This window comes from Pagrus pagrus, assembly GCF_965226575.1.
Source record: "Pagrus pagrus genome assembly, chromosome: 17".
Taxonomy (NCBI): Eukaryota; Metazoa; Chordata; class Actinopteri; order Spariformes; family Sparidae; genus Pagrus; species Pagrus pagrus.
Window position 1 is genome coordinate 11,443,364 of NC_140201.1, and position 12,978 is coordinate 11,456,341.

Consider the following 12,978-nt stretch of genomic DNA (forward strand, 5'->3'; position numbering starts at 1 on the left):
TATCCCTCTAAGGTGACGATTTCTCATTGGATAACAGAAAACATGAGGGGGCAACCGCAGAAGATGACGCTGAAACTGCTGGGACATGCATAAAGTTTTCTAGGGCATTTTCAAGAAGCTATTTGTGGCGCAGTGCAAGGAAACTCACAGAAATCTTAAGCTGTTTTATCTGAATCAATAACAGTAAAAAGATTTCCAAATGGGAATGTGGAAATCTTAAGAGAAGACTTCCTGTAGGATTTTCAGACACATGTGGGAATCAGTGTTTTGATTGGAACCCGTAGAAGAAAACAGATTTCCAATAGGACTCTGAGAATCCTGAAAGCTTTTTTAGAAATTTATGGGAATCCTAAAGTATCCCATTAGAAAAGTTGAAAATCCTTGGTAATTTGTCATTCTTGGAAAAATGAATAGTCTTCCAAGAGATTCAATCGTGGGGAAACAAAGCAATATGTCTGTGAAGGGCCTGTCAAAACAGAACCAAACATTTTCCAGTAGGCCTGTGGAGATCCAGAAAGATCCTAAACCTCTTCATCTACAATTCCTATGTGATTTTTTTTAGACAATTATAGGAATCCTAAGAGCTTTTATTGAGACCCATTGGAAAAAAAATCCTAAAAGAAACAAAACCTTTTCACTGAGAATTCCCATTTGCATTTTAGAAACTTATGAGAAGAACTTTATTGTAAAAAGCTGAAACTCCTTTAGGACTTTTTGACACTACTACTACTACTACTACTACTACTACTACTCATATAAATGCCTGATAATACACAAAGTATGTACACATTGATTCATTCATGGGTTGCTGTTTGCTGAGCCTGAGGCTATGCTTCCCTCACAGGGAGTAGCTCTCTCTCTCTCTCTCCTGTGTCTCTCTACCTCTCTCTCCCTCCCTCCCTCGCTCCCTGCAGCAGCCATATTGGAATGCTGGATGTGGAGAGGGGAAGCAGGAACAGGCGACGAGAAAGGGAGAGGGGGGAGACAGGCAGGAGCGAGAGAAAAAAAAAAACAGTAACTACTCCTGGCTCTACAGCTGAAATAACGGATTATTTACCGACTCTTAACAGCTTCTCCTGGCGGAAAAGTCAACACGAACCTGCCGGACGTCCCCTGGAACAAGTCGACGTGAGTGATGTTGTGTTTGTGGGATTATTTCAACAGCTAAAAAAGAAAGTATGGGATGCGGTTGGTTCAAAAACGTTCGTCCTGGCCGCCGTTAGCTGGTTTCCTCTCCCAGTTTTTCAACCACTTTTTTAATAATTATTCTTTTGGTTGTGACTTGGGAATGAGTGGTACGTTAGTTTAGCTTCAAACCGCCTCACAACTAGGTCGTACTTTTCTTTTTTCCTTTTCTTACGGGTTAGTAAGTTGGAGCAGTTGGAAGGAAGAGTGACACACTGCCACCGAGCTCGTCGCCACAGTCACATGGAGTGAATGTGGAGTAACGTTAACTCAAACGGTAAATAAAAAGCACGGGATTAACCTACATTAAGCGAGCTCCTAATCTCTGACCGGAGTATTTTTTGTTTCCTCTATCATGGACTCAAGGCTGTGTGGTTACCTTGATGTGCCCCTGGATCAAACTGAACTCTTCCTGTCTGTCTCAATGGGCCAGTTTCATTTTTCAGTTGTCTTAAACCTAACAAATTGGCCTAGAAATGTAGGTTTATTGGCAATTATAACATACTGTATTTGATTAGTTTATGATGTGTGATATCATGTGCCTGCCCAGGCTCCCTCTCATTCTGCTGTCACTAATAGCCTAATATAGTTGATCAACTGCATTTAAGCAATTTACAGCTATTCAGTCATTATCTACTCAACCCCATGCCGATAGAAAGTCGGGTGAGGTTTCCTAGTCCACACAAAACATTTCTGGAGCTTCACAGCAAGACAGCGTTGCAGCAATCTCCTTTACAACCAATTTTGATTTATATAGCCCAAAATCACAATCACATTGCCTCAGTGTGCTTTACAAACTGAACAGTCAATGACATCCTCTGTCCTCGGACCCTCGATTCGAGTGAGGAAAAACTTGCCATATTGAGAAAAAAACCCTTTTAACAGGGGGAGGGGGATGGAAGAAACCTCAGGAAGAGCCACAGAGGAGGGATATCTCTCCTGGGACGGACAGACATGCAATAGATGTCGCATGTACAGAACAGAACAACAAAATCACAATTTACAAATTGCATTGACAGAATATCCGATACAAATTATATATAAAGTGTGTGGATCCAGGAGAGGACTGAGGTGCCCGAGCCACATGACCTCCTCTCCACCGTGGTGACCTGGAAGAGGGCAGGCCACACAAAACACACAAAACAACCTTAATAAAAAACATAAAATGGCATCATACAGCTTTAACTAGTGTAATCCAAGTCTATGGAAGCCCAAGGATCCAAAATTGATTTTAAAAGATGTTATTTACGCCCTTGATACACGGTCGAGCTCTTGGCTGTAAATAACATCCTTTCAAATAAATGTGGGATCTCTCTGCTTCTGGAGACATGGATTACGTCAGTATGGAGATATTTTTTTTCCCGTCTACTTCAGTTGTTTAGGAGAATGCTGCAACGCTGTTTTGCTGTGAAGCTCCAGTAATGTTTTGTGGACTACAAAACTTCACCTGACTTTCCGTTGGCATGACCGTGAAAAGTTTTGGGTGAACTTTCTCCTTTAATCTTGCAAATTAGAGCTGAAACAACTGCTCGAATGGTTAATGGTTAATGCCAAATAGTCACTGGTTCAACCCTTTCAAATGTGAACATGTGCTGCTCTTTTTTTTTTTTTTTTTTTGCAGTTTTATTTTATTTTAAGTTGAATACCATTGTGTTAATTAAATACATCACCCAGACTCTCAGAACCTGTGATATCATTCATCACATTTTAAATGGTAAAAAATTTGCAGTTCATTTCTATTTCCTTGCAGGTTGAAACACCTAAATAGCACTGCTTTTACAACACGTTTCCCTTAATTTTTAAGATAACAAAATTGTTATATTGAACTGACTAAATCCAAGTGAAAAGGCTCATCAACACGCTGCCCTGTGTTCTGTGTGAAAGGTAGCTGGAGCTTGATTTGCTTCTACTTCATATTCCAGATGCAAGAAAATGCTAATGAATTGCAGTATCCTGAGGCCACTGAGGCTTCCGACCCACAGTATACTAATAGGAGTGCCGCTCTGCACCCTTATATTTGCACTTCTGTGGACAAGCTAAACCTTTGTGTATGGATGTGATCCGTGACTGAAAGTGTGGGGAAAGGAAAGTTTCTTTAAGGTCATTGTTTGGTTTTGGATACAGCTGTTTATCACAGTCACAGTTTGGTACATTGTATGTAGATATTCTGAACCAAACGGGCTGCTGTTTATTGGAACAAGCAGAATTCGGTGGTTGTGATGGTGTGACACTAAACTCTGAGAAATTCTTGTCATCTGAATAATGGCTGTAGTGGTGAGATGAAAATCTGTGTGAGGATGATGAAGCCAGTGTTTTAATGGTTTTCTCTCATATGTTTCTTGCTCAAAACAACCTTAAACGCTGTCAGATGTAAAACTAAATCCCCTCACCCAGCTTTGAATTTAAGTGTAATTGATTGGAAATGACATTCACAAAGCCTTTTACAGGCTTGAGGTGGTATTTCTGAATTAGCGAACAAGGCTGCTAATTAGTTTATCCACTTGATTAGCTTGTATTTAGTGCCACTTACCGTGACCAAGTGGGGAATTTGTACGGACAACGACAACTTACTGTGGCTCTTTTGCCAATTCGAATCAAGTAACTCTGATTTTATTACATTTAAGTTAGTCCCATCCCTGTTTGTTTGAACCATGTCATAAAATACAGCTTCGGTCTGCTAATTTGCCATCATAGGATCGAAATGATTGCAGTGGAAACATGTCATTACCTTCAGCGTGTGAAACAAGCAGAAGACAACACTGTTTGGCTGTTTGTTTATTTTTTTAATTTTTTCTTTACTATTGGAATTTAGGCTTTTGTGATAGATTCACAGAGAGTAGAGGTAATAGCTACACCTTTTCTGACAGGATTGTTCCTGTGGCTGGTCTACAGCAGGCTAATACAGGCGTGGCAGTGGTGAGTGTGTGAGTGTGTGTGTGTGTGTGTGTGCGTGCGTGCGCGCGCGGTAGTGTTTCCGTGTGTGTGTAAATTGCAGAGCAGTGCAGGAGGCCTATATTTATAGAAACACTTGACTACACTTAGAGATCTTACAGGAGCAGTTCACCACATTGCAGAGAACCCTACAGTTTGTATTCTGTTTTAACGTTTTCTTCCCTGAAAGGTTTTGCTCTTTGTTTAACTTTTTGATTATTTGCAGTAATCTACTATATATTCTACTCAAGTCTGTTCTATTCTAGACGGATGGGCAGAAAGAGAAACTGTGGAGAAAGACAAGGGGGTAACAAAGCCTGCAGTCTGTAGTGTCAGTCGATTGCAGTATGTGGTGTGACTCATAATGACTCTAACAATGTGATAGCAATCATTGCAGAGACATATTGTGTGTGTGGAGGTATGTTGAGGTCCTGAATAAGAGTATGTGTGTCCTTAATATGTGTGTCATGCGGAATTCATGACGCCAAATGAAGTAATTTGTCTTGGAGGGGAAAAAGAACGACTCTATTTTGCTTTTTTTTTTATTAAAGTTGTTTGCTGTTGACCTAGCAAACATGGTGGCATTTTCCCCCCCAGTGATTGGCCACTTCATCCCTACTGTGTAAATACTTGCAGCTGTGTGGAGGTCAAAGCTGTTTTCTTACATTTCGCCCAAATGAATGAGTGCTATTTGCAAACTCACCTCAGGAAGGAAAAAAGACATGAATGAACAGTTAAACTAAGCAAATGCTTCTCTTTGTTTTGCACCAGTAACTTCATCGGGAAGTATGACTAATTTTGTGTGTGTGAGTGTGTGTGCGCGTGCAAGTGCTGGCATGTATGTGATCGTATGCGTCCTGGTTCTATAAATTTGGCCTCTATCTTCCTGGGGACTAATTCCCCTGCATCCTCCTGCATGTGGTTTCAGCTGCGAAGGAAAAGAAACGTGTGTGTGTGTGTCTGTGTTTTCGGAGGCTGAATGGAGGTCCTTTGCCTTTGCTTCTGGATTGGTTGCATTCAGGAAGGAGCCCCCACACCCCTCCATGCACACAGACACACACACACACACACACACACACACACACACACACACACACACTCACAGAGCACTTACTGTACATCCTAAAGCATGCTGCGTCCCTCAGGAGCCGAAAGGAAAACGCCTTCTTCCTCTCAACGCTGCTCAGATCTCTCCGAGTGTTTATGTATGTGTTGGTAAGTTTGTGTGTACCTGTGTGTGTGCATGCTTGTGTGTTGCTGCACTGTGATAATGACTGTGTTTACTCAAGATAACACAAGTAAACGTAGACTTGGCTTTGTCAGTCGGAAATACTTTTGTACTCATCATTACTTTAGTTTCGTGATATGTGTGGGCCTTCCAGTGGTTGCATTTGTGTGTTTTCTAATTGAGGAGGAATTTTACAGTAAGACAGTAATACCCTGGACAACGTGTGTAATTGTTGTTTACAGCAGGAGAGTGTCTATATATATATATATATATATATATATATATATATCCTACATTAGTCTCATGTTACACCCGCAAGATCCACATTTTAATGCCTTAATGCTTTTATCTATGTCATCTTTTCTGTCATGTGAAAACGGCAGATTTCCACGCGGTCAGAGAAAGTACATATGTTCTTCCTGATCGTAGTTCAGTTGTGAAATCAGAGCGCACCATGCAGCGTATCTGCTGTCGGGCTGCTGAAAGCACTCAGAGAGACGCTCACATTGTCAGTCACATTCCCTCGGATCATTTTCCCTCCAACTCCAACATTGAATGTATTGATTTAATTAAGGATGCTAATTAGAAGAAAGTCAGCCATGTTGGTGATGAATAAATCATTAAAAGAAATGATATGCAGAGCAGGGATGCATCGCAGGATCCGCACTAGCACTGATACTGACCTTGTTAAGCAGATCAGCAAATGGCCATGATGTGACCAACACACCAAGAGAAATATATAATATGTAAGATAAGTAGTTTAGTAGTAATAGTAGAAAGCTTTAAAACATCTGAAAATGACCAGACTTGTGCTATGTTTTTGAGTTGTGTACTTTCATTATCCAAATGTTAAAACCACAAGTTTACTCGAAAAAGTAAAGTGCGTTTCATTCGGTCGCCTGTTGCTTAAACTTCTGGGAAAGAGTCCGAAGAAGGAGTTTGCAAATGAGACTAAACTTAATCACTACTGCAGTCAGGTTGATAAACAGGAGTGAGTATAAATCCACATCTTTTTATCCCAAAAGTTAAAATTAATCTATGAGCTCGTCTACTGATGAGAGCAGAAGTCGATGCGACTTCAGAAGATCTGGCTCTGTGCTCCTTTATGGGTGGCCTGCTCTGAGCCCACGGACTCAGTTTGTAGTCACACAGTAATCTATAAGAATGACTTCCACACGGTAAGATGCATAGATTTCAAAATTGGGAAAGAGACGACACTGGTATGGGATTAATGCTCAATGTTAGTATATCACATAGAATGAGTTGAGTTGAGGTATCAGTCATTGTAGGCCTGTTGTGATGGAAGGCCTGATCCATTTCCTATAGAGTGATTGTGTTGGGCCAACGGTAAAAAATCCCCATTGTGCTACTTTAAAACAATAGACATCATAGTATTAGGAAGTAATGAGTTACAACATGCTTTTGAGAGTCTGTATGTCAGCTGTCAAACTCCCCACAGTGGGATTTTCCAAAACATTTTGAAAGGAGTACTTTCTTGCTTGTGCATACATGGGCCAGCTATTTCAAAGGTGAAAGGTCTGTGTTCTGTGTTCCCTAATTATTTTTTATTATTTATGTTTTTATTATCTTTACTTAACCTCTGTAGTGTTTGAATCCCCCAGAAAATGTCACTTAACGATTGTTATTGAGTGTGTGTAGTTGGATAGTGTACAGTATTGCATATTTCTGCAGTCGTGTTTATAAACATACATGAGTTTAATGGAAGACATTATATTAGCAGGTTTTTCAGGCTTTTCCTAATACAGTTCTTCTAGTGTGCGTATGTGAATAGATGACCCGCTGTGTAGCGTAGCATTCTTACTGTGTGTACTGAAATTTGCTACAATGGCAGGAAATGACAGCGTAGTTAATGGCTTGTCCCTCCTTGGGGCACACACACACACACACACACACACACACACACACACACACACACACACACACACACACACACACACACACACACACACACACACAGTTAGAGCTAGCTACCTTCAGTCATGCAGGTCACTGGTGCAGCATGTCAGCTTGTGATGAATGAAACTGGAGCACAGAGATTCCCTCTGGTATATATTTATGTGTGTGTGTGTGTGTGTGTGTGTGTGTGTGTGTGTGTGTGTGTGTGTGTGTGTGTGTGTGTGTGTGTGTGTGTGTGCGTGCGTGTGTGTGCGTGCATGAATAAGACTGACTCCTGGACTCAACTGACATGACTCCACAATCTAATGACCACTCTCTTTTTCCCTCAAAGCGAAGCAGTGACTGAACTGCAGTCTAGAGAAGAACAATTACAACCACAGATATTGTAAATAAGTCGCCCCCTCTCCCTCTGAGTGTGTGCGTGCCTGTCGGGTTTGAGCGGACAGTCAGTGTAATTACATCGCAGTGAGTCAGAGGGAGAGAGAGAAAGAAGTAATTGTTGAGCTTTGTCATATAGAGACAGAGAGAAAAGAGGTGGGAGGAGGAGAAGCCTGGGTTGAGAAAAGAGAGAGAAAACAGAAATAGAAAAAGATGAGGGAAGAAGACTGGAGGGGTGAAGGAGATGTACTACTGTATTCCCACATTTTGTGTATATAAAAACATGTCAATACCTCCTGGACACAAGCTTCACAGGCAGCCTTGCTTGGTGGAAGGTTTCTTTTGCCTGTACTTTCAGACAACAAATGCGCTTTGTTCAACCAGTAACAATATATAGTTTGAGCTATTTGGTGAAGCTGTAGTTAATGGAACACTTCACCATTTTGGAAATACAATTACTTGCTTTCTTGCAGAGAGTTAGATGAGAAGATTTATGAAACTCTCATGTCTGTACTCTAACTATGAAGCTTCTATGAAGCTCCTGCCGGAAGCTAGTTAGCTTAGCTTAGCATAGAGTCTGGAACAGGACAAAACAGCTAGCCTGCCTCAGTCCAGAGGTTACAAAATCCACCTATCAGAACCTAAAAGCCCACATATCCGGGTGAATACGCTAAATTCTGACGTATTTCCCACCGTGCAAAGTGATGATGTGTTAGCAACATCCAGTGGTGGCGCGCAAATAAGGAAGGAATTTTGGGATGCGGTCTATTGTTGTTTCCTCTTCTGTTACAGCATCTGCCTTCATGCTGCCTACTGCTTGTTTGTGTTTACTTTAACTCGTGTTGTTCCCTGTTTCTGGCGCATTCGTGATGTGTAACGTGACGTCAGTGACGTGCATTGTAACGATTCAGATAAAAATCGCAGATGGGTTGCCTTACCTGTTGGAAGTGGGAATGGGGTCAATAGGTGATTTTTAGCGGGTTGACCCGTTTAGACCTGCTAATTTTGATTGAAAACCGGCATTAGGGAGTAAAAAAATCCTACATTGATATATTGGCCTACATACCTTTTCATTTTCAAAGATTTTCCCATGTCTCTGACGTGAAGTTTGACTGTCGGCAAACAGTGAACACAACGTATAAGCATTGGTTAACATGACTTTAAACTATTAAATAACAAGACAATGAAGAGATATGAATCTATCATTGCTTGTGTAATCACGTATAGAGTGACTGGTTTCTAAGTTAAATCAAGCCAAGTACTTCACTGAGAGCGAGAATGAGACCAAGGCAGACATCAGTGTCTGCTTGGCCAATCATATGACCTCATCCCTTCTCTCATGCACAACCACGCACCCACAAGAACACAAAAAACACACAGTCATAATAGATCACAGCGGAACACACACGCACATTAACACACACCCAGAGATCAGCAGTAAAACACCTGGATACGAGCCATAGGTATGACATCACACATATTCACAGACTGGTGTGCTACCATAAACTAGTGTTGCTGAGGTCAGATGTGGGTATAATGCCGCAGTGTGTGTCTGGCTGTGTGTCAATGTATATGTGTCTGTCTGTGTGATTAGTCACCAGCCGTCACACTCGTGTAACAAAGGTTCATTGAAGAATTGTCTCGAGGCTACCCCCCTGTCTGTCTTCCCCCTCTGTCTTTTAATGTAAGTGTTTTCTTCTGTTTTAACATATATGTTTATAAAAATAAACACTAGAAAGCCTGTTACACCTTTCTCAAAGTGTAACATATGTATGGAATGGGAGGTTCTGCCATTTTCTGAAATCTCATTTTGAATCATTTGGATGTACGGGTGAAGTGGAGACTCACTTATTTACCGTTGCAGACCCAGCGTTAATTGAATATTTAAGGACAAACCATGCAAAATAACAGCAGCAGGGTTGTTCAAAGACTATTTGACACATAATTGACCACTAGAGGGCGATGCTAATACACCAACTCAAGCAAAGATTTACAGGAGTGAGGGAGGCAGAGATAGAGCGACAGAGCTTAGATCCACCCTCTAAATGAGAGTTGGAGTATACTAGGGGCTGTGATCATGTGTGTGTATATGTATTTGTGTGTGAGTGTGCGTATGTTTGTGTGTGTGACATCTTGGCCTACTAATCCAGTGGCCCATTAATCTGCTTTACTCCTGAGCAACTCTCATCTTGTCTGTCTGTCTGTTTGCTTACTTGTGTGTGTGAGAGAGAGTAAGCTTGCCTCTGCCATGGCTCATTCATAGGCTTTGTCTTCAGTGTCAGTGTGATGAGAATTTAGTGTGACCTCCTGGATATGATATCAAGACTCAGTTACAGCCATGGGATTTTATGGCACTTCTTGTGACACAAATTGTGGAAAAGAGAATGGAAAGTTCCGGATTTCTGCCTTTTGGGCACGGATGTTCATGCCTTCAGACGCTGACTTCTTTTGAGTCTTGCTGGCACATCAGATGACATCTCTAATACACATTTGTTTTATCAAAGAACATTGTCTCCCAATGTTAAAATCCATTTTATGGGCCCAGACACACCAAATCAACATCAAAGCACTAGTGACAACGAAGGCTGTTGCGTTGTCTCATGTCGCCTGAAGAGACTACAGCCGACAGCCAACTACCTGTGTGAGAGGAAATGCCTCTCTGCGGATATTCAAATTGTTATGATAAAGCTGCGTTTTTTGACACCACTCTCGCTAATATAGCTGCATCTTATTGAGAATATGATTTAAAAAGTTGCAAATGCCATCGGTGAAGAGGCAGAGTTGAAAAATAAGGAGAAACCATGCTAAATGGGTAAATGAAAGCCACTACCAGCCAGCTACATACGGTATTCATTATTATTAGCCCTGGCAATTTGAGGTACATCATTTTCTCCTCCCTATCTGGCACCAGATCAAGTGAAACATTTCTGAAGATCAAGGTTGAATTCTGCTATTATTTATTGCAGAAACCAAAGCAGAACTTATACTTCATCTGTGACGCTGCGTGGGTCTGTGTGACATAAATTTAGTCATCTGCCCATGTCAAGGCAGGGGTCTGCATACACTCCGACAAATGTCTGCAGTATACAGTGGCACACAACACTAAAGAGAGGTAACTTCGGACTGTATTGGGTGTTTCAAGAGATGGCAACAATCAACCATGAAAACATAAATGAATATTGTAACAGCTCCTTATTATTTAAATTTGTAACATTAAAACATTATATTCCTATTGCTAATTTCCAGTATATCTAACTATGAAGTAATGAAGTTATAGTGAGTTAAGCCAATAGGTTGAGTAAACTATTTTCTCTCAAAATAATCTCAAATTAGTTCAGGGTGGGTGTACTTCCCTCTCTATCCCCGGCTGCATGTGATTTGATTTGATTAGGGTATAAGTGGATTAAATGTGCACCCCTTACAAAGCAAAGTCAGTGGAACAATTGACGGTTACTCCATGTGTCTCCCATTTTCTGTCTTCTTTTTGTTCTGAAGATCGATGATTTCTGTCGGACAATGTTGAGTTGAGAACGCTGGGTTATGACTAATTGAGTAGCTCCTCGGGGGTGCGTTTGTGTCCAAGAGGCAGAATAGCCAAAGGCAACACACACAGACACACAATGTTTAAATAACCGATACTCCTCTCCCTCCCTTGTTATGTCACTCTGAGCTCTGCTGTATTAATTTTCTTCTCACTTTCTCTTCTTTTTACCACATTCTTCCATTGATGTCTCTGCATTTGCGCCTCCTTTCCTCACTTTCTTGTCATCAAATTGTTCCATCATTTCTCTCCATCTTTCCTCTCGTCTTTCCCTCGTGTCTCCTGTACATCTGGCTCCCTCTCTCCCCCTCCATCCTCCTCCTGGGACACAAAGACGCCCCCTCCCCTCCTCTCCCCCCTTATTCCTTCCTCCTTTTCTCTCTTCCGTCACCCTCCCCCGCCTACTCCTCCTCTCCTCTCCCTCCTTCCCTCTCCCCTCCCCTGCTCTACTCCCACTCGTGCTGCTGTGTATTTGTGTGTCAGTTGTAGTAGTAGAGTGAGGAGGAGGAGGCTGGGTTTGTAAGCTTAAGCCGACATTAGCCATCATTACTGAGTTAGCTGGCTAGCACATCTCAGCGCCAACCCAAAGACGACTGGGATTTTGGCTTTTCCCAATTAAGCTGCCTGTCAGGGGGGAGATTACACTCTCTTCTCTACTCTTCTTTTTGGGACTTTGAATGGAAGGGCTATACCATGGTAAGGAATTCAACATACAGTAGTGTGTAAGTGTGTGTGAGTGGCTGAGTGGGTGGGTGCATGTGTGTGAAATTATGTTATGTGTGCATTTAAGTTTATGCATGTGCAAAATTGTGTTCAGTGTGTGTTTGAATGTACATTCATTCTGCAGCCTCTAAACTCAAAATAAGTGTTTCTGCGTTTGTGTGTGGTCTATAGATTTATATGCTTCTATATCTGAACATACTGAATGTATCAGGAAGATTTAGTTCGAGTGTAGTTGTTGATGTTTTGGCTTAAGTAGTAAATATAATGTTAATTGCAGTTTTGTGGTAATTTTAAGAAAGATAAGTAGAAGATGAAGGAAGAGGTATAAGATGGAGCCCAACTGATATTAGCCCATCACAGATCAGTATTGGCGTATATGTTGTCCAATATGTGCCGATATGGAAGCTTTTCATTTTTTACAGACCATACTGCAGAAAAAGATGGCATAGGGTTATGTGAAGTTGTTAATTTCCAGTGAAGTTTGCTGTTTCACTGCACTGATGTCATGCCGATATATCAGTAGCGGAGGGTTTTTACTCCCTAATATCGTGATCGGTCACAAAAATTGGTCGGTTCTAGTTTAAAGTTATGTTATTAAGGACTGTTGATTAATGCAGCTTTTCAGAAGTTGCTTGGTTTGTTTGGCAGCAGGATTACACAAAAATCACTGAACGGATTTCCACCAAACTTGGATGAAAGATGGCTCTCGGCCCAGATTAGACCCCATTAACTTTTGGTCTAGATCCGGATAAAGGGACTATCTTTCTAAAGACTCTATCTTTCTTAACATTGTGAGATAAGGTGTTTTTGGAAATTTTTGGTAATATCTCAGGGATGAATGCATGGATCTTGATTAAACAAATCCGTCGTATTTAGGTGGCTCGTATCTATGAGTAAGGACATTTTGATGTGGATCCAAGATCTGGTGAGCTTAAATTATGGATAAGCCGTTATGGGTTGTTTAAGAGTTAGGTTAATTCAGGGCTATTGAGGGGACTGTTGGCAGAGTGCCATCCTAGTTATAAGTGTGCTGATCTCGATGAGGAGGAGTACATAGACACACGTGCAACTGTGC

The 12,978-nt window shown here is 41.3% G+C and overlaps 1 protein-coding gene across 5 annotated transcripts in view; it reads left to right on the forward strand.

The window, feature by feature from the left end:
• Positions 1-947: 947 nt before the first annotated feature.
• The window catches only part of LOC311272931 (focal adhesion kinase 1-like), a 57,769-nt gene continuing 45,738 nt past the window's right edge, over positions 948-12,978 (forward strand). For 3 of the 5 annotated variants that reach the window (XM_084379695.1, XM_084379697.1, XM_084379696.1), the window contains exon 1: positions 11,667-11,876. In XM_084379695.1, coding sequence (XP_084235821.1) covers positions 11,858-11,876 — 19 coding nt within the window. In that variant the 5' untranslated portion in view covers positions 11,667-11,857. Of the gene's footprint in view, positions 1,129-11,666; positions 11,877-12,978 lie in introns of those variants that run through there. The other 2 variants (XM_084379699.1, XM_084379698.1) reach the window with 2 other exon arrangements.